Below are 26,684 nucleotides of genomic sequence, written 5' to 3'. Positions count from 1 at the left end.
CCTACAGCTGCCGTTCAGTCCTGCAGGCTCCCTCCCACCAGGGGCTGACCTGCCCCCTGCTCCGCACCCCGTCACCCCCATGTCGCCCCAGCACACCCATCACTCATGCTCCGTGGACCGTCACCCGGACCCCCCGGTCCCTCGAGCTAGTGACCCAGCCCCACCCACAGACCAGTCCGTCCGTCCACCCATCCATCCGGAGCATGGCTGGCTGGCTCTCTGTGGCCTGTGCTGCTTTCATCAGGCCCTGGTCTCCCTTCACTTCTCTCCTGGAAATTTGCCCCATCCCCAGGGGGTCGAGGGGTCCGTGGAACCCACACCCGAGAGCCTCAGCCCTGCCCTGCCTTCCTGGGTGGCCGTGCTCCGTGGGGCTGTGAGCTCCCTGGGAGCAGGGACCCCAGCCGGCCCTGACTCCGTGCCCGGATCGTGGGGACCGTCCTTCTGTGCTTTTCTTTTTTAAAAAATAAATGGACCAGTGAAAGACCAGAACTCGAGCTTCCAGTTTTAGGTTTGGTGTTTTTTCTTGCGGTCGCTTCTGCCCCCTGCAGCTTCGGGCTGAGTCTTCACATGGCTGAGCAGGTGGTGTCGGTTAGGGGCCAGGTGGGCCGGGCCACCTCTGTAACCTCCTTCCCACGTCAGGTCTCAGCCTGTCCTTACCCTCCGAAGCCTACCACCCCGTCGCCCGCCATCTGACACATCAAGTTAGTGTCCGTTGTTCAAACTGGAAGGAAGCCTGGCTGCGGGTCTGCGCGGGGCCTGGGCCGCTTGGGCCCCTCCCGTCTCTGGGGGCCGTGTTTGGGGGAGAGCCTCCAGGTGCGTGTAGGACGCCCTGAGCGAGCAGAGTGTGTAGAGCGGGGGTTCCTGGCGGGAAGGTCAAGGGCAGAGCAGAGCAGACACCCGGGCAGTTGCAGGAGAGGCCACGGACCCACCCACGTGCAGCCAGGGAGGCTTTCCTCAGTTTCTTGTTTGTCGCTGTCTGGGTTTAACCGCAGTCTCCTGAAAGAAAGCGTACGCTCTCTCCAGCGCTGACTGTGAGCTGAGGGGCCCTGGTACCTGTCATGAGGCCGAGACCCCGGGGAAACAGCCCCAGTTAAAGACAGAAAGCAGCCTGCTCTGCGGGGACCGGCCCCTGGGTTCGGGGGGAAGGCGGCGTCCACCTCGGCCGTGTCCCCAGGGCTTCCGTTTCCGACGCTGCCCAGTGACCCTGGGATGAGCAGGCAGGGGCGGCAGCTCACACACTAGGGGGGAATCCCAGCTAATGACTTCAGAGTCATGGGCCAAAGTCAGCCTGTTCCTAAAATGAGGAAGTCAGTCATGACAGATCCTTGGGTCTGGAGGGTCTGTCTCTTCCCCTGAGATGTTTCTAGGTGTTTCCCAGGAGTGCCTGCGGTGGCACCGGGGCCCCTGCCCACCTGTTGCTCAGGGTGAGGGTCCTGGAGCTTCACCAGGGTCAGCCAAGGAGGCCCTGGGGACACGCAGGCGCCCGCGTGGCCTCTGCCAATGGCGGAGGGGCTGGCCCCAAGGGCCCCCCGCGTGCCGGGTCCAGCTCGGCAGGGCGGCCGGGCCTGGCGGCCGGACTCATGGACAGGCGGCCACTCAGCTCAGCTGGTCAGCCCTGTGGCCACGGCCTCACTGCGAGCTCTGGGTTGACCTTTTCCACTGAGCGTCTGGCTCTTTCTTCCCGAGCTCGTGGAATTGACATCGCGTCCCGAAGTACTGACCTTCCCGGCGTCAGTGTGCGCGCCCGGCAGTGACTGTGGAAGGCGCCCCAGCTCCTTCCCGAGCCTCCGCGGCCGAGGGGGTCTGGAAGGCGGAGCAGCGAAGCCGGGAGCAGCCGCCACGAGCGGAGCGGCCGCGAGCGCACCCAGGTGGCTCCTCCCCAGGGCCCGGGCCCCCAGGTTCCCGCCCCGTCCTGCGCTTCGGAAGGAAATGGGCCACGTCCCCATCTCGCCACGTGCCACAGCTGCATCTCTGTGGCTTTGACCGCAGGGGGCCGTGCCTCTGATCCTCAGACGCACACGCGTGTGTGTTTGCGTGTGTGTACGGCACGTGGCGCCTGCTCGGAGCAGCTGCGTTCAGAGCCCGCTGAGGCCAGGCTTCTGAGGATAGCGTCCCCCACGCGGTCCCTGTCCTGCTCCCTAAAGGGCCCTGTGCGGCCGAGTTTTCTCATCTCCTTCTCCTGGCAGGAACGGGGGAGGCACAGGTGAGGGTGCAGACCAGCCGCTGCCCACACCTGGGCCCCGGGCTGAGCCTCACCTTGTCTCAGAGGACCTGCCAGCCTCCCCGCAGAGCAGGCTGTGCTGACGTTTCCACCCATGCGTGTGGAGGGCTGGAACGTTCCAGGTGGCCCGGGGGTGTCAAGCCTGGGCCTGAAGGCTGAGGGGAGCCGGGTGGGGCCCGGTGCAGGCCGGCGGGAGCCAGGACGGGGCACCCGCTGTGGCTGGTGGCATGACCGCTGCCCGTGGGCCTTCTGGAACCTTCCCGAGTCGGCTCAGTGGCGTGGCGGCCGCGTGGCGGTGAGCGTGCGTTGGCGGGGGACGGTGCACGGCTGTGCACGTCGGGCTCGTGCAGGCGCTGTGACGCGCTTTCTCCTGGGAACTCCCACGTCTTGGAGGCTGCTGTTAGTAAATTCCCAGTTTAACGGGCGCTCTCGCTGTTCCAGCAGGAGAATGAGGGACCGATGTTTTCATTTCTTTCCACGTTAAACCTGCCGCCGCAGAGAGGCAGGGAAGTGGCTGCCCCCTGCCGGGCCCCCCGGGAGGGACGAGTCAGGGCCGGGCCGCGGCCCGTGGGGAGGGTTTGGAAGCGGCCCTTCCCCGCAGCGCTCTCCGCGGGCCTGAGCTCCTCACGGCGCGTCTGGTCTGCACGCTGCTGGCCTCGCCGTGAGCTGTCCAGACCCGGTGGCCGGAGAGCCCCGGCGTGTGAAGGGGAGGGGGCTTCCCCTCTAAAGGCCGCCATGGGGTCAATGCTGTCGACCGTCTTGGCTGACACCGGCCTGAGGCCCCCGACCCAGCCTTGAATCCGCAGGGAGGGGGTTGAGCTTGGAACAGAGGAGGATGAGGGGGGTGAATCGTGGGGCCTGAACTGCTGGGAAAGAAGGCGGGTGCCCTTTCCGCGGGGGGTCCGGGGCCAGGAGGCCAGCGCGGCCACACCCAAGGCTCCCCCACTGAAACCGTCACACGCGGCGGAACGGCGAGGGGGAGGGTGGTTTTGTTCAGATACCTGAGGGCCACGGGCCACCGACTGCAAAGGCAACGTGAGTCGGGAGTGAGGCCGGACCCCCAAGATGTCTGAGCACAGCCTTGCGAGGGGAAGACCTGGTGACCCCTTCCCCTGGGGACCGGGGCTTGCCCACGACAGCACTTGGCGCGGGGGTTACCCAGCACGGCCCCCCACCAAGTCACAGCCCTCGGTGCGCAGCTGCTTGGGTCAGACCACAGGAGGGTGAATCCCGTTCCCTTCAGATGCAGTGCTGGCAACAGTGGGTGAAGTCCGAGCGACGCGTTTGTCGGCTCGTGTGCTCTGTTTTGCCCGAAGGCCGCTGTCAGCCTAACTGCGGGGAGTTGGAGCCCTGGGTAAGGGCCCTGGAGCCACAGGGCTGGCGCCACAGACGGCGAGGCCACCTCACCCGCTCACACCCCAACTGCCCGCGATAGAGCCGTGAAGCCGGCCCATCGCTCGCCGTCCGGGCGCCCTCGGTCACTGTCTCTCGGTGTCCACTCGACGCTCCCGCAGAGGCTGCCAGGCAGCACGCCCAGAAAGGCCGGAAGGACCCGAGAGAGGACAGGCCACCCCGTCGGGCTTGGCGGGCACTGCCACCACCGCGGAGCTGGGGTCTCGGCAGAGGCTGTGGTGTCTCGGTCGGGAGGTTCCCGCCACGAGCCCGGAGCCTTGTCCCGAGGGCCTGGCGCGAGTGCTGGCTGTGCCGTGCAGGGGGGACGCGGCTTGTCCCCAGAGGGAGAAACGCGGTCCCTGCCGCCACGCAGCGGTGGGCTCTGCGAGTCCCCTCGCCCACTGGTCCGTCCGCCCCCCAGTCCCCTCTCGGCCCTGGACGCGCACGTAGGGGCCCGCTTGCTGAGCGCCGGCGGTGCAGGTGGCTCCTGTCACCACGTTTCCTGCCTCAGAAAAGTCGTGCCCTGAAGCTACCCTGCTGGTGTTTGTGTCAAACACAAACAAACAGTTTGAGTATCAAATTTGTTACTCGAATGCCGCGTACAAACGGAAGGCAGTCTGAGCTTCGTTCTCCGGGGCTCAGAACACCCTCTTCTGCACAGCGCGGTGGCCGGAGCCGAACCGCTGAGGCCTTGGTGGGAGGGGCAGGGGCGGTCACAGGAGGGTCCTCGCCTGCGGGGGGCGCAGCGCCCGTGATGTCACCAGACGTCTCTGCAGGTCCGGGGCGCCTCCAGTCAGAGATGCGCACTCACAAGCTGGAGGCTGCTGGAAGCAGTGCCGGGTCCGGGGGCCCCTTCTCGCCATGTCCCCCACGTACAGCGAGACCCTCTCTCCCTCTTAAGACCACAGCCCTACGGCATCAGGGCCCCTCCAACCTCGCTGAACCCGACTCCTTTCCTAATGGCCCATTTCCAAGCACAGCCACCCTGGAGTCAGGGCTTCAGCCCCCGCGTCTGGGGGACAGTTCAGTCGGGGCAGCATCCCTGGCCTGTCCGAGGCCAAAGAGCTGGGCTGTGGCCCCAGGCCTGACCCCTGGCCCCGCTGCTCCCTGTGCCAGCGGGTTGGGAAGAGGGAGGGCCCTGCACCGCTGTCCCCGTGCGGGGGAGGCTCGGTGCCGCTGCCCTTACGTCCCATGCCACGTCGGGTCCCTCACCGCCTCTTAGGTGGCCGTCACGTCTGTGTTACGGCTGGAAAACCGAGGCCTGGGGGTCACGGGATCAGCCCCAGGGCCGCGCAGCTGGCGGGTGCCTGCCGGGGCTCTGAGTGCATCCACCGGGGAGCAGTGCAGACGTTCGCCCTCGTCCCAGGTGTGGCCACGTCTGTGTGTCCGTCCGTGCGTGCAGGAGACTGGCTGTGCGTGTAGGAGTGCCTGCTTTTCTCTTGGTGCAGCTTCGGGTTGGCCTGCTTTTCTGCGTCCGTTTTGCCTTTATTCTTCATTCGCCTGCGTCTGGACGCCGTGCAAAGCGCCGGGGATGCGACTGTGTGTAAAACCCTGAGCTCCGGGGACTCACAGAGGAGCGCGGTCTGTCACAGGCACGTAAAGTTCTCTGAATAAGACAGCTGGGTTCCCGTGGTGCTGGTACTCCAGAGGGCCGAGGCCCAAATGTCTCCCCAGCGGCTGCCAAGCAGCCGGCCTCGGCCTCCTCTGGGTCAGAGCACGGGCGTCCCGTGGTCGGACCACGGGGCCTTGCTCTTCAGGTGGTGGGGGACACCCAGCCCCTCCTTCGTTGCGTGAGGGTCCTGGTCTGGGCATGAGCCCCAGGCGCACAGGTGTGAGGGGGGCCCGAGACGGCTGCCGGGCTCCACCTGTCTGCCCGGGGACGGTGGGAAGGTGATCACGCGATTCAAGAGAGACAGTGTCGTTCTGTGTAACGGCTGGCAGGCCAGGGTGTGAGCCCCGCTCCCCGGCAGGGGTCGTGTCACACTGCCCACTGGCTTCTCCATCCACCTGGGATCCTGGGGGTGAGGCCGAGTCGAGGACCCCAGGCCTCAGTTCTGCCCCAGGTCCTGGTGCTGGCCCAGGGCCGAGTGGCTGTGAGCCGAGGGCCTCTGCTGCCTTTGTCTGATCTTCCAGTGAATCAGTCACGGGTAGCCATTTGCAAAATCCACTGAACCCCCGGGTGAAGGGCAGGGTATGGACGTGGGCACTGATTTCCACGGATGGATGCGAGCTGAGAGGCGTCGGGAGGGCGTGCGGATGGGGTGGGGCAGCTGTGCCTGGGGGGCCACGTGTCCACCCTGCGTCCTGCAGACAGAGCAAGCCTCACACTTGCTGCTTGGCCACGTGAGTGACACGGCAGTGCGGCCGCCTCTGCGAACGCCGCGAGGACCTGGAGAGCGTCCACCCCGAGGAGGCGCGGGTCTGCCGGGGGATCCGGAAAGGCGGCCGGACCTGCCTGGGCCTCCCCGATCCCACTGGGTGGCCAGCAGGTGGGCCCACGGCCGGGCAGGTCCCCTTCTTCCCCAGAGGAGGTGGGAGTCACCCTCTGCTTTCGGTGCGTTTAGACTCTGTAGGTGCCCTGGGGGTAGCGGGCGCACGTGCCCCGGGCCCCGCGTCTGCCCCACGTCTGCCTGGAGCTGCCCCCACCTGGCGCTGAGGCGCTGGGGTCTCTGTCCTGGTCACCGTCCCTGGGCTGTGCGGACCCCCCAGGGCAGGCAGGGTGGGGATTGTCTCCGTTAAGTGCACAGGAGTCTGTGCCCAAAGGGAGCCCGTAGTGGTGGCCTCGTGCTGGGGCCTCCAGAGGTGGGATCGGCCCACCGCCCGGGTGCGGAGAGGCTGCAAATGCAGGGGAGGGCGTCTGAGCTGAGCAAGGAGGCCCAGCTCGGCCAGGTCACCAAGGACTCGTGCACCCGCGAAGGCCCGGAGGCTGGGGTGGGGAGGGGTCCCGCCTGGGTCACGTCTCCACCCTACCGTGGGAAGAATCCGGTGGGTCCCGACGCCATGGGAAGGTGATGCATTTCCTGAACCCTCACCTCGCGCCCTCGGCCGGGTCGGGCCCACAGAGGCCCCTCAAGATCGTCTTGCTGAGACTTTCCCAGAAAGACCCCCAGGGTGAAGAGGGAGTTAACGCGGGTGCCACCGGGCAGCTTTAAACAGGTCGTAAACCACAGACATTGAAGCGGCCAGCGGCACAGACGCCAGATCGCTCCTGCCCTCCGCCAGCCCCCGGGATCGCAGGGCCTGGGCTGGCCGCGTGGCATGTAAATCAGGCCCGCGGCCTTTTCCCGGCTGCACCTCCAAAGCCGGCAGAGCAGACAGGGTGAGGGTTTTTAAAGAGCTCGGGGGACCCTGGACGAAAGGGGCGAGCTGGCCCTCGTGCCTGGCTGGAAATCCAGTGCAGGAGAGAGGCGCCCAGCAGGGCTTTAACGTAACCTGCTAGACACGTACGTATTTGCTTAAGGTCGAGAACCCTGAGGCTCAGTGCGCGGAGGCAGAATTTAACCCTTGCCGTTCTGGACGCCACAGGCCACGCGAGCAGCTTTCGAATCCACCCCCCCCCCCACCCACCGGGGTCATATGGGTTTGTCGGGGCTGTTTTTAGTGACAGCTGTGCCCACTGGCCGTTTCTGGATGATTCTGGTTGGAGGCTGCCCCCAGCCCCGCAGTGCCGTCTGCAGAGCCCGTCCTGGAGCCTGAGGCTGTAGGACCAGAGGCAGGGCCGCTTGCTCCTGGGAGAGGCCGTCTTGCCTGTGCTGGAGCTGACAGCCGCCTTCACACCCTGGGCACTGTAGTGGGAAGCGGGCGCGGCACATCACATGTTCTCTTGCATGCGAGGACGTGCATCTGTGTCAAGGCTGCCCCAGGCCGCTCCCCTACCCCCGCCCGCCTCCCTGGGATGCCCAGCTCGGGGCAGGAGCCCGTGTCGGGCTGCACACGGAGCTTGGACCCAGCAGAGGCCCCTCCTTGAGGTGGACTTCCACGCGGGGACCCCAGCCGGTAGGTGCTCGTGGCAGAAACCCCGGGCTGGGACTTCCCTGGTGGCGCAGTGGTTAAGAATCCGCCTGCCAATGCAGGGGACACGGGTTCCTGGTCCTGGAAGATCCCACATGCCTCGGAGCAACTAAGCCCATGAGCCACAATTACTGAGCCTGCGTTCTAGAGCCCGTGAGCCACAACTACTGAGCCCACATGCCACAACTACTGAAGCCCATGTGCCTAGAGCCTGTGGTCTGCAACAAGAGAAGCCACCGCAATGAGAAGCCCACATGCTGCAAGGGAGCGTAGCCCCTGCTCGCTGCAACTAGAGAAAGCCTGCATGCAGCAACGAAGACGCAACGCAGCCAAAAGTAAATAAATAAATTAATTAATTTTAAAAAAAGAAACCCCGGGCTGCAGAAGCTGCTGCCACGGGCATGCGGATTGGGAGGGGAGAGACCCTTAGGTCCTGAGGGGCCCCTGACGAAGCCACAGGTGCTTCTGCACTTGCGCTGGGACACGGGGCCACAGGCACCTCGAATCTGGGGGCCCGGCCTAGACTGTGAGCAGCCCCCGTACCAAGTGCCGACGCCTTCCCTGGGGCCTGCGGCCCCTGCATCAGGCACGGTCACGTGGCGAGTCTTCACCCCCTCGCTGCGGAGGAAGCCCTCGGAGCCACGGGAGACGCACCCGGCTGCTGCCGGGACCGGCGGGCGTTTCCCCAGTGTGTGAGCCACACGGAGATCGGTGCCACCCGAGGACGGCGGACAGCGGCCCTTCTCGGTGTCCTGCCGGCAGCCAGTGACACTTTCCCTGGAATCGAGTCCTGCGGGGACTGGAGCCCCTCACGCTGAGCGCTAGCTGGCTGTGACAGAGAGAGGGAGAGCGGTCCCTTCCCCAGCAAAGGACCGTGAGTGTGGGCACCGGGGCAGGCCAGGCCCTGTGGGTGGTCGGCCTGGCTGATGAAAACCAACCCACACCCCCGACGGAGCACCCGGGGCGAGGACGCGCCGTGTGCCCTCCGTGGGCTCGCCTACCCCTGCCTGCGCTGCCCACCCCCGCCGTGCTGGCTGCGTCCTGTCCAAGAATGCTGGGCACACCGGGCTCTGGGCGTCTGAGGCGCCGCGTCCTACGGCGCAGGCCTAGGGCCTCGCAGCTCTCGGCCCGACGTGACTTCAGGGACAACGAGGGCCCGACCGTGGCCCGGGCTGCGGGTGGCGGGGATACTTCCCGCGGCGGCCCCGCGATGACCATCACCCACGTGTTTCCTCCCCGCCTTCCAGCTGTCAGCACCGCCCGGGGACCAGGCGCCTCCCTGCCCAGTGTGTAGACACGCCAGAGGCGGGAAGAACGGGAGCAGGGGCTGGGAGGTTGGCACAGTGAGGGCAAAACTAAAGGAAACAGCGTCTCTGGGAATCCTGAGTTGAAAGCCCAGGGCCTGGAGATGCTGAGCGGAGTTACGTGCTCCTGCGTCCGTGGGTCTGGGGTGTCACCTGGGTCCCCGCCACGTGGCTCCGTGCTGCCCAGGTGCCCCTGCGGACGGGCTTCGCAAGAGGCCGTCTTCCTCGTCACGGCTGCTGTGGATTCGCAGGGGCCCGGCTGTTGCAGAAGAGATGTGTGCGTCCTTGCGGGCTTGAGACCTCCGTTAAAGCACAGCTACGTTCAGGAGAGAATCTTCCTTTACTTAAGGCGGAGGCTGGGCTGGCGAGGGGCGTTCCCTCCGTGTGGCTGCCCCTGCGGCCAGGAATCCAGCAGCACACACACGGAGAGGTGAAAACACGATCAGGAGGGCTCTGATGACAGCTCATTATCCATCCTGCGTTTGCTGCGGCAGCGCTGGGCATCTGGTACGAATTTAAGCGCGCTCTTACCACTCACTCTCAGGATAATTTGACCGCCGGGATGTCTCCTGTAAACTGGTGTAAGAGGCAGGAACCAACGAGAAAACGGGTTGCAGGAAGTAAGCAAGGGCGGGAGTGGGGCTGTGGTCGAGGTGGAGCCCAAGCCCCTGTGCAGACCCCGCGGCACATCTGCTCACCTTCTCCCCGACCCTCTCGGCGCCTGGTCTGGCCCACGGCCTGCAGGGGAGTGAAAGGGACCCTCCCGTCCCCATCATGCCCTCCTCCCAGCCTGGTTCTCTGCACCACCGGCTTCCTAGCGAGGGGTGGACAGGGGAGTGGTCTGGAAGCAGTCTGGGGGCTTCCGGCTCTGCCCCAGGAGCTGCGTGATCGCTGGTTGTGTGTTGTTTCCAGTGGAAACGAAGCAGCAGGAGGGAGGGATGGCGTATTTGCTCGTGTGGAACTGTTTTCCTTGTCGAGTGGCTGAAGGCTTCTCTCCTGCAGCGAATGGACACTTATCTTTTCTGTCAGATTTTTACTGACTTCCAAACGCCATCTTACTGTTCAAGTTCACCAAGTGTCAGACATTTATCAGATAGGGCGTCAGTAGCAGCAGAAATGCAGTAGTACGTCCAAGTTAAAAATTTCCCTTTGATTACTACAAATCCACGGGCCCTTGGGTCCAAGGCTTCTCCTGCAGTTTGCGAATGGATTTTTATAGCACATTAGTGCTGGGGGAGATTCCAAGGAAAACAGCGCTCTCGGTATGAGAACCAGCTGCAGCTTTCTGGAGCCGATGACTCACACCCGCTTTTTAATTGGGTGGGAGAGCCAGGCAGGAGACACACAGGGACTCAGTCAAAGCGCTGTTTGTTTTCCGAGGGTATCCTAGCCACAGGCCCGCCCCGCGGCTCCCATCTGCAGCTCGCGTTTACTTAACTTTTTTTTCCTCCTCACAGTTGCAATCATAAAAACGGAGCCCAGCGATGATTACGAGCCTGCCCCCACCTGTGGACCAATGAGCCAGGGCCTGAGCCCGCTCCCCCAGCCCTGCTACGGCCAGCCGCTCGCCCTGCCGCCTGACCCGGGCTCCTGCCTCGTGCCCGGCTTCCCGCCCCGTCCACAGAGCGGCGCCAGCCCCGAGCCCCACGACCTCTCCGGCGCCCCCTACGGCCCGGGCCGCGGCCCCCTCGGACTCCCGCGGCCAGTCGGCGGGGTCCTCGCCGGCCAGGAGGCGCCGAGACCCGTGGGCGCGCCTCCCAGGCCCCCCCAGCCGCCGCCCCCCGCCCCGCTGCAGCCACAGGTGAGTCCGCCGTCCAGAGGTAGCTGCTCCCCGGGGTGCCGGCCGGCGCTCTGTCCCCACAGTCCCTCCTCTCCGCTGCCGCCGGGGACCCAAGAGCCGACCCGCCTGCAGCCCTGCGGCCCCGCGCGCCCCCCCGGGACGGGCCACCAGCAGCGCCAGCCGTCCGAGGTTCCGAGCAGCGAGCCTGCAGCCGCCCGGCCCCTGCCAGCGCCCGAGGTGCGTGAGGACAGTAGTCATAGTCTGGCCCCCCTTCCCGTAACGGTCAAGCGAGAGCCTCCGGACCTGGACCCGCTGGACCTGGACGACGGTAAGTGCTCGCGGGCGGGCGCGCGGCCAGCCTGGCGCCGTGGGTCCGCTGCGGCAGGAGGGGCGCGTGCACCGCCGCCCAGCGGGGGCGCGCCTCGTGTGTGTCCTGCGGGACGCTCCTGCCGCCCTCGGTGGCCCCTGGCGGCCGGCAGTGTTGCCACCAGCCAGCGGGCTCGCGCCGCTCTGCCCGGTGGGGGCCCATGGCTGTCGACCCTCGGGTCCACTGTCCGCAGGGCGGCACAGGGAGAGCTCGGGGCGCCCGGGTGTGCCGGCCCTGGCCGCGTGGAGCACGGCGCCCCCGGGAGCTGACGTGTCCTGTGAGGAGGGGAGGCCGCCCTGGGCTCGGCCGCGGCTCCAGCTCCTTGATTCCTAGTGTCCGAACCGCTTCTCTAGTCGCGTGAACCGCTTTTACGTATTCGCGCAGCTAAAAGTGAGCGACTTGCACCCTGTTCAGCTCGTGAGAACACTTTAAGCACGTGACAGGCTTGTTGGAAGCTCGGTGATCACACGATGAGGAGCCGGTGGCTCCCTGGACCGGGGCTTAGGTCCCCGCACGGCACCCGGACTCCACGGAGATGCGTTCAGGGTGATTTGGAAACGAAGCGTCCTCGAGACACCCGCAGTCAGGCTAATTCGTGTGAAAGTCTGAGCCCCAAGGTCTTCCTATAGAATGAGAACAGAAGGCACCTCGTCGGAAGATGTTTTTCTCTTTCCTTTGGGAAATAGGTGCCGGGGGCCCTGTGATCTGGTGGGTGAGAGGTCACCCAGTGCTCTCGTGGGCCCCGCGTGGATTGTCCGTCTGTGTGGGCACCCAAAGCCAGCCTGGAACAAGGCAGAGAGAACCCGTGCCCCAGAGGAAGCCGCACTGGGCTGGTCTCAGAACCTCTGCCTGAGGGGCCCCGGGACCACACGTGTGCCCTGAAAACAGCGGGCAGACAAGTGCCGTCGGCGGGTGGAGGGCCGGGAGAGCCCATGGGGGACGGGGGCCCAAGGCTCTCACCCGAAAGCTGTGAGGCTGGGCAGGGCCTGGAGGAGGGAGGCGGGCGCCTTCTGCGACCCCCGCCCAGACTCCAGCAGGACCACGGCGGAACTTACTGACGCAAAGCAGACGTGAGGGCCAGCATGCAGCCTCAGACGCAGGGGCCCGCCTCGGCCGGACCCTGGGGTCAAAGGCGGCGTCTGCTCACGCTGCAGGCGCCGGGGTGAGCGGGGTGGGGAGCAGGGCCTCCTTCCGTCCTGACTGCCGTCCCGGTCCCATCGTGAGCGCAGGGGTCTGGTTAGGTGAACCCGGCACCTCCTGGGCCATGACCAACCCCCTGAAGTTGCCGAGGGCCCAGAACGTGGTCGTCAAGGGAAGAGCCCCTGAACTCCGGGCGTTGCCTCTGAAAGCACTTCTGAGGGTGGGAGGGAGGGACCCCGGCCTCTCTAGGATCCCACCAGCACACCCTGCCAAGGGGTCGCCTGCTTTGAGGGTGGGCACTTACAGAAGAAGAAGAATGCTTGAAAGCACGTGGCCTTGCGTCAGGAAAGAGCAGGGGAGGCACTGGGAGGGGCCCCACTGCCCCCCGAGCAGACAGGGACCTGGGAGACCCTGAGGCCGGGGTTGGCCAAGCTGACGGGGTCCAGCCCTGTTGCTGGGCTGGGGGCTGCAGCCGGGGTTTCTCCAGCAGGAAGGCCCCCGTGCTCCCGGCCCGCCTGCACCTGAGCGTCAGGTGGGGTGGCGAGCGGGGGGGGGCCCGGGGGCTCCTGCGGCCACTCCTGGGACAGCAGCTCCAGGGACTCTGTCCCGAGAGGATCCTTGTGGACCCTGGTTTCTAATCCGTGTCCATCCCCCGGGCCAGCTGTCAACGCAGCCTTTGGGTTTTGGCCACAAGAGCAAAGTGACGTCGGTTTCCTTGGTCAGGATTGGGGTCACGGTGTGAGGCTTCCCTAGAAAGCGGTGAACGCGTGTCCACGAATATGCGTGTATCTTCACACCACCCCCACGCGTGGTGTTTCGGTGCCACCCTGCTCGACTCCAGTTAAAGCCACGCCAGGGTGGAGCCCTGAGCGGCAAAGAGTAAACGCTGCCCTGGCCCCGTGCAGAGTGGCCCCGAATGTCCCTGTGGGTGGACATCCTCTGCGTGGACGCTGCACCCAGCGTCTCCCCGAGCGGTCTTTCCCAGAGGGAGACCCCCGAGGTGGAGGGGGGCCTCGGGTGCACACGCCGCGTGGCTGGCGGGTGGCCTCGCACGAGCCCGGCTTCCCTGCGGCGGGGCTCTTGGGCCCGTGGGGTCGGTCTGAGCACACAGTTTGGAGGAACCGCCCTGGAAGTGGCCACCGAAAACTAAGGCTGTGGGGCTTCTCTTCTGGAGTTGGAACCACACACCTTCCGGTCAGGCGTCCGTCCCCGCTCAGGAAAGCAGCTCAAGTGTTTGTTGCTCTGTCTGAGCGGCTGAAGACTCCCCGCGTCCACAGGCGTTTAGCATAGAGAAGGGGCCCAGCTCTTGCTGGAAGTCTTGTAGTGGAAGCAGCAGAAAGCACGTCTGTCCTCGTGAGAGGGTGGCCGGAGCTATCAGCTGCGTGTCGGGGGCTCTTGGAGGGACCTTGAGGCCACATCTCCGTGTTCACCTTGGTTCCTCCACCCGGAACCCGCTCGCTCGCTCGCTCACAGGAGCTGTGACATAGACACAGGTCAGTCCCTCGTGAGTCCTCGAAAGACCACCTAGTGCAGAATAAAGGCCCACGTCGTGGGCGTGGGGACCTGAATCCACAGCCTCCCCGACCCAGATGCTGAGGGGCTCTGGGGCGGGTTTTTACTGGTCCCTCCTGATGGGGATGGTGGGAGGGGCACGCCGGTGTCGTGGGGTGGGTGTGGGCCTCGCGAGGTTCCTGTACAGCTTGGACGCCTTGAGTTGGCACCAGTGGCCTGATCCTTGGCCGGTCCCACCGGTAAACGTTTGTGGTTGAGGGGTTTGAAAGTTAGTTTGTTAAGAGGGACGATGTCCGCACTCCCGCTTGTTCTGGGGCGGAGGATGGCGTGCCTCGAGGGGGTGTGTACAGAGTGCGGCCCCCGAGGCCTGGGTGGGAGAGGGAGCCGGTCGGCCGGGGCCGATCCCTGATGTAGAAAACAGGCCCCTGTGAAAGGTTTGGAAGGGGGCCTGGGGAGGGGGTCATCGGCCTCATTCTAAGGCACGCGCGACTTCCCTTGTATGTCTGGGTTTTAATTGGCAGCCCAGCCCAGGAAGGTGCAGAGAAGAGAAGATGGAGACGAGGGCAAAAAACTAAATCAGAAAACTAGACTCTGATTTTAAGTGACCTTGACGTTAAAAGGCAAAGACTTCATCGTTGTCATTTATACCCAGGGAGAGGCGAGTAGTTGGGGTGGTTGACAACAGGGACCAGGGAACAAGGACCAGGAGGGGAGCGCAGGGGGAGGAGGAAGGGGAGCGGTTCAGGCTGTGCATGGCGGCCCTTCCCCAGGCCTTGTCTCAGCAGGACGCGGTTGCTGGTCCCGGGGGGCGCTGGCGGGTACGACCTGCTCTCGCCTGGGCTTTGCCCGGAGAGCCATGGCGCCGTTCTGCCAGGGCAGGAGGGACCAGCCGTGCACCACGGCTCACACAGCGAACTCAGCCCCATGTCACTTCCAGGCATGCAGAGCCATTGCGCGTCCCGACCCCAAGGTGACAGGTTAGGTAACATCCCGCCTGGCCTCGCCCCTCACCACTCCCGCCCTCAAGGCTCTCAGAGGCTGATAGGAGCCGAGGCTGCAGTGACTCTGGCCCTTACTTGCTTCGTGGGTGCAACCACTCTGAGTGAGGGGGCGATTGGGATTCCTCGGGCTTGTTTGTGATGCTAATGGCGTCTGTGAGGAGTGAGAGCTTATTTCACATGTGTTCTGGTTTTTTATTTGGGTTTTTTGCTTTCCAGGAACATAGAATGAAAAAGGCAATAATAGGATATCATGTCCAGCTCCAGAGAGCCTGGGGCATTTGGGGCACGTAAGTGAATCATTTAGAGATCGCAAAGGCAGCCGTGCCTTACGCGGCAAGCCACCTGCTCTGTCTGCGGAGTGACTCCCCAGATGTGGAGGGTTAACGCACGTCCCAAGTCTCCATTCACCTCGAGGAACAATTCAAGTGCACGAGGACTCGCCTCGAACCCCAACTTGTTAATAGGGTTTCTTTTTTTTTTAGTTGTTTCTACTCTTCGGTTTTGTTTCAAAAGTGTCTGGCCCATAAATAGTTCCAATTATAATTTATTCTTTGGCTCAACAATATTCGTGAAATTTAGGCTCTCCGTTCGGACTTCTCAATCATGGCAGTACCGCGGGGTACCTTTTCTTTTAAAAACTAGCTTTATGGGCCTCACTTGTTTTGAATGTAGGTTAAATGTGTCACAGAAGCCACACGTGAGCCATTTCCCTGGTGTGATTTTTGGGACCTGCCCCTCGCGGAGCTGAGCTACACGACCACACAGCAGCACGCCTCTCCGGCTGATGCGTTGTCCTTGACTGACACACGTGTAGATGTGGGTGGCTCACACACACGCGCACGGTAGTCTGTGTGCCGTTTGCGTACATCTGCTGGGAAGTCATCGTGTGCGTCCCTGAAGCTCGCAGAGTTCATCCAGCCAGCGTTAATGTGAAGGGGCCCTGTTTTGCTGACATGAGGATCCCCCTTTGTGACCCAAGCGACGGCTCCCGGGGTGTCGGTTTGCCTGCCACCGTAGCAGCCCCTCCGCGTCGCCCCCCCACCCGCCCCGCAGCCTCGGCCACCGTCGGCCCTCTCGGTCCCCTGCAGGGGCTCTCGGGTTTCCACGAGTCTAGATGTCATTAGAACAGCAAGCAGGTGGAGCAGGCGGCCGGGGCCGTGTCTGCCCCGCGTCTGGCTGCACGCCCCCCGCGTCCCCCCTTCTTTCCTGCGCCTGGGCTGCTCTGGGGGAGAACACGGAGCTTTCCTCATGGAAAGTTTTACTAACCTGGCCCAGGGCCCGGCTCTGAGGCCTTCCCCGCTCCTAGTGATGATGGAAAGAGCCTGCCTTGCAGGTCAAACGCACGGGCTTGTTAACATTGCAGACGTGGGCTGCTACCCGGTGGGCGGGAGGACGCACTCAGCCGTGCACGCGGTTCCTGAGGGTCAGTCCTTAAGGCCCGGGCCCCTGGGGTGCTACCGGAGGCGGCGGATGCCGGTGGCGTGGTGATCTGCAGGCTGTATCTCCCGAGGTGGAGTCCACCGGGGCCCGGGCTGAAGCCGCCACCCGGAGGAGCGGAGCCCCCGCCCGCTCACTTCCGCTTTGCCCACCCGGCGGTGCGTGCCTCCCGGGCGCCAGAGTCCGTGTGCACGGGGACTCGGGGCTGAGGCTCCAGGGGTGCCGTGCCTCCAAGTGGGTCAGACCGGTGTGCAGGCTTGGGTGCAACTCTCCTCCTCGACCCTGACCAGGTGGGCCCGAGCGACAACCAGTGAGTGGCGGGAGCGGGCGACCACTGCCAACCCGCCACGGGCAGCGCTCGAGCACTGCGCGGCTGCCGCGCCCCGGGAGGTGTGTGCTTGCCGCTGCGGCCGCGCTGCAGGGCCGCAGCCGTTAGGACCTGCCCCTCGCGGAGGAGGAGGGGAAGGCAGGGGCTGCTCTGAGGTGCCCGCTGAGTAAGGGCCTCTATAAATAGGGCACTGCATTTGGCCCCGGGGACACAGCTTGCTAGGCTAGGACGTTTGAGAGTCTCCTGCAGCTCGTATGACACTGCAGCTTAGGTGTCCGAGGTTCGGGGCGCCTCTCAGTTGCAGGATGTAGACGCTAGCTACAAGCGTGGACTGCTTTGACTTTCTAATCAAGTCTTCTCCAGCCCAATTATTTTCTGTGCGCTTGGAGGGGAATTTGGTGGTTTGCTTTCAGCTAATATTCACCTTCTCTCTTAATCCTAGATCTTAGCTGATTTCCTTCTGTAGATGGGAGAGCTGTTTGACGTTATTAATTTGAGGGAAAGAAAGAGGGGAGAAAGCGGAGGGAAGAGCTAGAAAGGTCTTGTGGAACTAGAACCACTTAGGTCTACTTGGTGCCGGAAACACCGGCGACGGAAGCTGGTGGTCGGACCTGGCTGCGTGCAGGCCACTCGGGTGCCTTGTGGTGCGTTGTCTCCGGTCTCGGGCAGGCTCTGAGGGTGGGAGGGTGTTGGCAAGTGAGCACGTCAGGACTGTGACGCAGTTTTCCGGTGTGGCAATACTTCTGCAGAGGCGAGCATCTTTCCAGGGGGATTTAATCAGCTCCGTCTCCGTTTCAGAGCAGGTTGCACAACCTTGGCCTGGTCTCTGCGTTTTCTCTCTCTGATGCCATACACTTCAAAGCGCTTTCTCGCTGAAGAATGAGCACACCTGACAGATCCTCTCAGATCTGCGAGCCAGCACAGAGCACGTGGCTGTATTGTGTTCACCAGAGCGTGAAGCCAGAAGGAAAGGTGTCCAGAAGCACAGTAGCGACATTCAAAAGCCCAGGTGACGATGGACCATCAGGGCTTGGCGTCTCTTTGGGGAGAGCGGTGACCAGGGCCACAGAGGGCTCCGACTCCCTCTGCTGGACTCCCGTGTTTTCACGAGGGCAGCCAGGCACGTGGCGGCCCTGCCCTGGAGTGCCACGCACAGGGTCAGTGGCGTGGCACTTCTAAGTGACCCCTGATACAAGAGTGCCCTCTACATGTGGATTCCTGAGGGACAGAGAGCGCCTGGCACAGCCGTCCATCACGTCCAGGCAGAGAAGAACGTGGATAATTGGTATTGGAGTAACCGTCTTTCCCAGTCCAACCTGACACATCATTGCCAGCACACAGAAAACCTGCATGGCGAAAATAGCACCTGTGTGTGGCCTTCGGCTCTTTCCAGAGTGACTTTTACATATAGTCTCTGTTGACCTATTCAGCCTCACAACAATCCTGTGAGTGGGCAAAACTGCCGATTCAGCCCCAGCTGACAAAGACGGAGGCTGGAGCTTAGAGAGAAATGTCACTCGACCTGCTCAGGACACAGCTGGTGAGTGATGGGACCAGGGACACCACCTTGATCCGCCAGCCCTGATTTCAACACTGTCTCTCTACTCTCAAGGCTGAGCTGTGTTATTGAGCTTTTTTTTTTTTTAACCCACTAGAGATGTAGTGAGCAAAGACTCCTGCTCAGAAGTCTAGCTTTCAAGTATGAATTGGCCTTGCAAGCCAAAGAGAAGTGTGGTATAATTTTTTCTTCAGCAGAGAATCTCTGGTTATTAACTGAGGCACTTTTGATGACCCAAGAAGGACTGGAAGAGAGGCAGGCCTTCCAGACTGGTGGAGAGGGGACCTCAGGGAGAGAGCAGCCCCTAAAGGCAGTAGAAACACTGACGAAACGTTCAGATCAGTTATCCCAGAGTCTGAACATTAACCCGAGGCAGAAAAAACTGAAAAGCATTGATTCAAGGGAAACTGGACCTTGGTAATGAACGTGGGATCTGTGGTGGTGTAATTTGGGGCTACTCCCGTCCCCTCTCCCCAGCTCCATGGAGTGTAGCCGTGAAAAGCCAGCAGCTTCACTGACAGTGAAGGAGATTGGCCCCTTTGGGGCTCTGTTAAAAAACCCCATCCCCACAGCACAGTCAGTCCTTTGACTGGTCGTGAAGCTCCCTGGAAAAGCCTCGTTCCCAGGGCAGCATAAAAAATAGCAGATGGCTGGGACCATGCTCATTGGAGCTGCCCAAGGCTGCGATCTCAATTAGGGCAAAGGAGCCTGGCCAAAGCAGGTGACCACAGGGGATTCTGAAAAGCCCCGACATGCTCCTGGGGGTCTGGAAGACTGCACACGTGCACATGGATATGTGCACACTCAGGAAGACCGCACACATGCGTGTGGGTGTGTGCACGCTCAGCAAGACCTGGGCAAGGAGAGGGCCCAGCCGTTCACCTGTGGCTCCTTCACCTCGCGACTGTACGAGCAGGAGTGAAGCCCAGGCTGACTGTGAACTGAGGGCATGTCAGAGGCGGCCTTTGCACACATATCTCCTCGACAAAACGGGGAGGCCTAATGGTTCAAGGCATTCAGAGAAACCTGACTGATCCTTGAAGAATGCTAACCCGAGGGTGACCCCTAGGAAGCCAGGCTTAAAAATAAAAGCAAGACTCTTTTAAAAAAAGTGGAACAGAGAACTTAGCAGCTACGCACTGCAGAGATACAGAATCTATGGAATTAGTCCAGGAAAGTCACTAATCAAATAAGCAACAACTAAGGGAAAAAAAGAATCCAGCAATAACAGCAAATCCTGGATGGGGGAGGTGGGGGAGGGAGCTGATTCCAGAGTTGCTACAGTGTACTATCTCTAATGTCCAGGTTTCAACCAAAAAGTTATGAGACGTGCAAAGAAACATGAAAATATGTCCCATACACAGGGGAAGAAGCAACCCGCATGCAGTGGGCAATGTCCCTGAGAGGGCTCAGGTATTGGACTTAGTAGCAAAGTAAATCAGCCACCATAGAGATGCTCAGGGATCTAAAGGGAACTGTGTTTAGAGAATTAAAGGAAAGTGGGACAACTATGTCTGACCAAATGGAGATGATACATCTTCTAAAAGAGCCAAGTAGAAATTCTAGACTTGAAACGTACAATAACTAAATTGAAAAATCATTAGAAGGGCTGAACAACATTTTGGAGCTGACAGAATAAAAGAATCAACAGACTTGAAGAAAAGGCAATAGGTTCTCCAGTCTGAGGGATAGAAAGTAAAAAGATTAAAGAAAATTGAAGAAGCCAAACACCATCAAGCATACAAATGTGTGCATAATGAGAACCCAGAAAGAGAGAAGAAAGGGGTAGAAAAAGTATTTGAAGAAATGATGGTCAAAATCTTCCCAGATGGGAAGAAAAACATTGTAGACATCCGAAAAGGTCAACAAATTCCAAGTAGGATAAATTCAGAGATTCACGTCATAGCCAAACAGTCAAAAGTCAGAGAAAAAAAGAGACAGTTCTAAAAGCCACAAGAAAAAACCAAGTCATCAGGTACAGTACGTGGACTCTTCAAAAAGATCAACAGCTGACTTCTCATTAGCAATCATGCAAGCTGGAAAGCAGTGGGACAGCATCCTCGAAAGTGCTCAGAGAAAAAGACTGGTGACCAAGAAGTCTCTATCTAGCAAAACTAGCCTTAAAAACAGAGGAGAAATAAGCAAAGATGCCATAAGAGAATGTATTGCCGTCAGACCTGGCCTACAGAAAGTACCAAAGGGAGTCCTTCAGGTTCACAGTAACTCAGATCCACATGAAGAAGTAAAAAGCACTGGTAAAAATAATTACATCATTAAAAGAACAACAGAAGCATTCTAAGAAAACTTTTCTTCTCCTAACTTATTTAAAAGAAAATACATCAGACAGTAATTACAAAACTGTGCTGATGGGCTTATATAAAAATGTCATTTGTGTGACAATAATAGTAGAAAGGAAGGAGTAGGGAAGGAAGCTACATTGGGACAGAGTTTCTATATATTATTAGAAATAAGTATTAATCGGAAATAGATATTAAGTATATTGTAATCTCTAGAGGAACCACTAAGAAAATGTTAAGAATATATGTAGTAAACAAAACAAAACAAGACCAAAAACAGCATTTAAATGATACACTGGAAGAAGTAAACTTAGACCCTTACCTCTCACCTTACACAAAAAAGTTAACTCAAAATTGATCATGGACTTAAATGTAAGAGCTATAACAATAAAACTTTTAGGAGATAACATATGAGAAAATCTTTGAGACCTTGGATTAGGCGAAGATTTTTTTAGATATGACACCAAGAACACAGTCCATAACATTTAAAAATTGATAAATTAGACCTCATCAAAATTCAAAATTTTTGTGCTTCAAGAGATACCATTAAGAAAAAGAAAGACGAGGGAATTCCCTGGCAGTCCAGTAGTTAGGATTCAGCGCTTTCACTGCCAGGGCCTGGGTTCTACCCCTGGTCAGGGAACTAAGATCCCAAAAGCCATGCAGCATGCCCAAAAAAGACAAACAACATACGAGATGAACGTATGATAAAGGGCTTACATTTAGAAAATACAAAGAACACATATCTCAGTAATAAGACAAAAAGCCTAGTCAAAAACTGGGTAAAAGATTTAAATAGACATTTCTCCAAAGAAGGTATATGAATGGCTAATAAATACATGAAAATATACTCAACATCATTAGTCATAGGGAATGCCAATGAGATACCATTTCATACCTATTAGAGTGGCTGTAAAAAATAACAGAGACAATAGTGAATTTTGGAGAGGAGAAATTGGAACCCTCACACATTACTGGTGGGGATACAAAACAGTGCAGCCACTTTGGCAGTGTCTTAAAAGTTGAACATACGTTTGCCCTAAGACCCAACAAGTCTGTGCTTAGGCATCTACCCTAGAGAAATGAACACATATGTATGTGCACACAAAGACTTGCGCACAGACGTTCTTAGCAGCATTATGTATAATATCCAAACATTTGAAACAGCCTAAACGTCCAGCAACTAGGGAATAGAAAAAGTGTGATATATCCATACAATGGAGTATTATTCAGCCAGAAGGAGGAATGAAGTACTGAGTCATGCTAGGACATGGATGAACCTTGAAGACATTACACTGAGTCAAAAAGCCAGACACAAAAGACCATGTATTATGGTTCCATTTGTGTGAAGATGTCCAGAAAGGCAACTCTCCAGAAGCAGCAAGCAGCCTGGCTTGGGGATGTTTCTAGGTCTGATCTCTTATGCAGGTTCATTAAGTACAGTTTTGTTAAAACACAGAAGGAGAAAAGTGCTTTTGAAGCGAAGGCGTGTGTGTGTCGTGCATGTTTCCCTCTGTATGTGGAACACGCGCAGCCCTCTCTCAGGAGTGTTGGGAGAAAATTCTAATTCTGTTTTTATATGACACGAACATAATGCTGACGGCAGAGCTTCTCTCAGGGAATAAAAATGCGTGTGCTTCTCCGTTACTTAGCTGTTTAGTTAAAGTAAGGATTCTCTTGATCAAAACGTGGGCCGCGTGCAGGACCAACCCCGACGTTTGCCAACCGTGGGTGACGTGGGTTCTTCGCGTAGGCTGGGCACAGAAAATCTTGAGTCCCTTTACCGTTTTCAGTTTGAATTCTGACACAGCGTTCTTCCTTCCTTCCAGATTATAATGTGGACTCTTCCACACAGTAAAGAACAAAGAAAGTCTATTCCCCCTTTTAAAACATCCGCCCTTATCAGGCCCGGGGGACCCGACTAATCACGGCCTGGTCCTGGGACAATAAGCCAAGCTGGCGGGCCAGGCCCACCCCCCCCCACAAGGACGCGGATGCTTATCGCTCCCAGAACCCGGTGGCCAGTTTTCTTTTGTTCCGAAGCAGGGGTAGACAGTGCTGGAGGCGGTCCTCAGCCAGGGCCTGGGGGGCTTTATCGGCCCCAGCCTGCCCTCCCTCCCCACAAGGTGAAGGCTGCCCCAGCTCGGCCCTATCAGGCCCCACAGCTGCTGTTATTTCAGATACACAGGAAGGGTGCCTGGAAGAGCCCTGGGCGACAGCTAGAAACGTCTGTGATTCCCCCAGGCTCGTCAGAGCCCTGGCAGGAGGGAAGAGGGGGAGATGCCGCCGGGGTGCGTCGGCAGCAGACGCGGGGGCCTCGGCTGTGAACCGCTGGCCCGACGGCTCCCTCTGCTGCCCTGCCGAGGGTAGGGGCTCCGGGGACAGCCCCGTTTTAAGGCCTGCCCTGTCCTTTCTCCATAAGGCGGGTTGGCTGGCCGGCTAGTCTCGAGTCTCTGCAGACAGTTTCAGCAGAGATGGGAGCTGGGCCCCAGCAGAGGCCTCAGGAGCTGACGTCTCGCCTCTGACTGCATTTGAGGTCGGAGCGTCCTGTGCAGACACGCGCGGCGTCTCCTCAGCTCGGGGACCAAAGTCTAGGGAATGAGAAGGTCACCCGGTGAGGGGCGGGGGGATCACACTCCTTCCCCCTCAAGGGTTTTGTCTGGAATCGGTTTTTAGGGAGGAGCCCAGGTAAGGCAGCTGGCATCCTCGAGTGTTTAGGGAGAGAAATGAGACTTTAGGGCATTTCCTCTTAATTACTGTCCCTGGGCGAGATTGGTCAGGGAGGGACACGGACCGTGGCCACGTGTCGGGGCCGCTGTCCGGAGGGGAAGGCCTGCCGTCTGCTGCTGTTGGCAGAGCTCCTTGCTTTCACGGCGTCAAACTGAGAATCGCCTTTATATGCACTTTCCTTCTTTTTCCACAGTAGCTGTTGCCAGCAAGCTGTAAACTACCCTATATCACTCAGATTTAAGAACCTAAACTTTAAAACAAATTAAACTCTTGTTGACATTGTAATAAAAATCAGAATGGAACCGGGCGGCTCAGGAGAAGCGAAGTTCAGTTATTTTTGTGGATTTAAGGTTGTTTTCTGGGATTCGCAGGCTCCCAGTGCAGCGGAGTGATTTCCTCTTGGCAGACGGTCGGAGGAGAGGAGGCGGTGGACGTGGCTGGAGCGAGGTGGCCACGCAGGGCGTCACCTGGGTGTCTGCTCTGGCGTCAGCAGGGGCGCTTGCAACCGCCCTGGAAAAGCCGCGGCCGGGCGGCTGGTCCGCGTTGGAGGCGGGGTGCTGTGCAGGCGGTTTTAATGCGTTTTAGTTTGAGAAAAGAGCTCAAATCCTGTTGTCAGAGTCTGTCTGTTAACTCAGCCTTGTGCTGGACAGAAGCAGCGCTGGGAGCACAGGTCGTCGTGCTTCAGAGCTCGTGCACCGTCCAGGCCGCGAAACGCAGAGCAGCCGCAGCCCCCAGCTGTAACCTGCGATGTTCTTGTGACCGCGTCCTCCCCTCGCTGGAAACGGTGGTTTCCACTGGATCACACGCCAGCTTTCCATCCTGCGAGCAGTTTCCTGCCGTGATGCTGCAGGATCACAGAGCTGCAGGGAGACGTGCGGATGGAAACTCCGCGGTGGACGAATGTGACGAGCTGGGTGGGCTCCCTGCGGAGGGGCTTCGACCTGGGCTCGCGGGCAACCTCGCCCCAGCATCGCACCCCTGCCCTCACCTGCCGTGCCCTCTTCTGCATGGCGTCCTGTTTCTCTCTGCTTTCAAGGCCAGGTCGGCTCACGACCTCTGACTCATAAACAGGCCGACATCCACCGGCCACCACAGTCGGCTGGAGCTGTCCGATCGCCGCCGTCGCTAAGTCTTCAGAGCCGGCATTGGGGTCACCCAGACCCCCCCTGGCTCCTACCTGCCCCGCCGGGACACGGCGACACAGCGGGCAGGAGCTGGGCCATGGGGCGCGAGCCTCGCTCCACAGGCGCCGTCCAGCACTTTCTAAGCGGTAGGAAGATGAGGAGGAGACTTAAAAATGCAGGATGGCATTCCTTCGTGGAGCCCTTCACTGTCACTGGCTGGTTAGAGGACCCCTGGACTTAGAAACATGTCCTGCTCACCATGGGGATTTTTACAGACACTTGTGGGATTCTTTAAGCAGTTTTCATCACTTTGCTTGCATCAGTGATCTCCGCTGGACCAGGGCTTGCTAAATACGCAGCGTGTTTTGATAAAACGTCTTGCCTGTGCCCTTGCATAGGAAGCTTGTCCGACAGCTCATGGAGCAGGGGACAGTGGCCAGCAGGGAAGGCGCGGAGCTCAGAGCCCCAGCTCCTGGCCTGAGACTCCTGTCACTTCATCTCGGATCTCTTCATGCCCTGTGACGGAAATGGGCCCCTGATTTATCCTTAAGCTCACTCTGAATCCCACGTGAAAGTCCAGCGCAGCTCAGGCGTAGAGATGACCCCTCAAGGTTCCACCATAAGGCCTCACTGATCTTCAGTCTGAGTTAACATTTACTGTGAACTAATGTTCTACATAGTTTGTTCTCTACGTACTGTTTTCTTTCTTTCTTTTTTTTTTTAAGGACATATTTCAAGCCTTCTTCAGAAATCAAATTTAGATAAACAGAGAAGGAATTAACGCTAAATTTCCAAACATACAGCTCCGCCCCAGGGAAAGGAAGATGATATGCAGGGTACTGTGGTTGTAACTTCACAGCTGGGCAACAAGTGCTCTGAGGCCTGCGGGGCAGACCTTGCCCAGACTCAGCCTTGGTGAGGCTCCTGGAAGGGATTAATTCAACCTTCAAAGACGACAGAACCCAACCAGTATTTGCAGATTGCTTGCTCTGCTCTGGCATCGCAGGGCTGTCGAGACACGTGATTGGATCGGACTCCTGACCCCTGGGAAGTTAGAGTGGGGTCGGGGAGAGCAGCTTAAACAGCTAAACAGTATTTAAAATATAAACAACAATTCAAGATGACAAAGCAGGGCCCCAGACAGTACCCGATTAGCTGCCAAGTAAATTACGGAGGCCAGTGATTCCAGCGCTCTTGCTTTTAGGTTTGAGGGACTTAGAGATCATTTCAGGAAGGACTTTTCAGAGGAGTAGAGATGGGAGCTAAGCCTCAGAGGCTGTCTTCTCTACCTCAACTGGCATCTCTGTTTCACGTGGGAAATGCAGTGTCATCGGGCGTGAGGCCTCTGAAGGACACATTTCCAGCCCTGGGTTCCACGTCTGTTGAGTTCGGGAGCGGTCGATTGATAAAACTTCCTCCAGAAACCAGCCTGTAAGACCCTTCCCATGGGGATGTGCCCCTGGTGCCCCCCACCCCTCAGTGGTCCCCAGTCCACAGGCCTGTGCATCCTTTCCAGGTTCAGGAGGGAGACACAGCTGACTCTCCTGCTTGTTCTTGCAAGTATTGTTAGAAACGGCTGTGCCATTCCTCAGGCTGAGAAGTGGACTTGGGGCAGGGTAACTCTGCTGGGCTGCTCATTTTGGTAACCACCAGGGGCACGGCGTCATTACATAAAGTCGATTAGAGTGCGTGCATGCCGGTCCTGTTGATTTGATTTAGAGCTAACGAAAGCTCCAGTAATGTGCAATTACAAGAAACTTAATGGCCCTTTATACTGAAGGCAACTTCCATGGCACCTAATATACTTTGATGAATTACTCATTATGTGCAGTATTGGAATAGCTTCTATAGAGATTAATAATTGGATAATCAATACAAAAATGCAGTCTTGGTTTTTCCCTTTCTCCTACTCCAAAGTCAGTATGTCCTGAAGATGATGGGACCTGTCTCATTTGCCCAAATTTTCTGATTCCTTGCCTCCCTCTCTATCGACCTGTTTTCCAAATTAGGAGTTTTGGGTCCCTTGCCAGCTTGGTATTGCACACTTTTTCTTCACGCCGTCTGTGGTTTTTCTGTTCAGATCTTTAAGGAGTGAGCAAACAGGTTCTGCTGTCGGTTGCTTTTGTCAGCACTCAGAGGTACAGTGTAACCCTCAAGGCGGCCCGGGGCCATGGGGAGGGGCAGACTGGCCGCACGGAGGCGGCGGCGGGAGTGGGCTGGCGTCTGGTATCGGGAGAGCGGTCGGCACGGGCTGGGGCCTGGGGCAGGGGCGCGGCCGAGGAGGGCGCTGCCCGGGGGGCAGGTGGGCTGCAGGCACGGGCCCTGCGCGCCCTCCGTGACGTCCATCCTGGGCCCACTCGCGCCGGCCGCGGGTGGGGCGCTGGGCGCTTGGCCGGCAGCGGTGCTTGGTGCGCAGGCAACCCGTGCGAGCGGGCGGACGGGGCGGCCACTGTGTTCAGGACCCGCGCGGGGCTCGGCAAGA

At 59.3% G+C, this 26,684-nt stretch overlaps 1 protein-coding gene across 7 annotated transcripts in view; it reads left to right on the top strand.

Moving 5' to 3' along the window:
* Positions 1-26,684, top strand: part of NFATC1 (nuclear factor of activated T cells 1) — a 103,096-nt gene that overhangs the window by 62,019 nt on the left and 14,393 nt on the right. For 3 of the 7 annotated variants that reach the window (XR_014252070.1, XM_082418517.1, XM_082418518.1), the window contains exon 9: positions 10,386-11,036. The exons of 2 other annotated variants lie outside the window; for them this stretch is intronic. Coding sequence is in view for 4 of the 5 variants with exons in the window: in XM_082418517.1 (XP_082274643.1) it covers positions 10,386-11,036 (651 nt within the window). In the remaining variant the exon portion in view is untranslated. The remainder of the gene's footprint in view (positions 1-10,385; positions 11,037-26,684) is intronic. 2 more of the 7 variants (XM_082418519.1, XM_082418520.1) reach the window with 2 other exon arrangements.

The sequence above is a fragment of the Balaenoptera physalus genome, assembly GCF_965194825.1.
Source record: "Balaenoptera physalus genome assembly, chromosome: 12".
Classification (NCBI taxonomy): domain Eukaryota; kingdom Metazoa; phylum Chordata; class Mammalia; order Artiodactyla; family Balaenopteridae; genus Balaenoptera; species Balaenoptera physalus.
The sequence above is the reverse complement of the archived record's forward strand: the minus strand, read 5'-3'. Positions and strand labels throughout refer to the sequence as shown.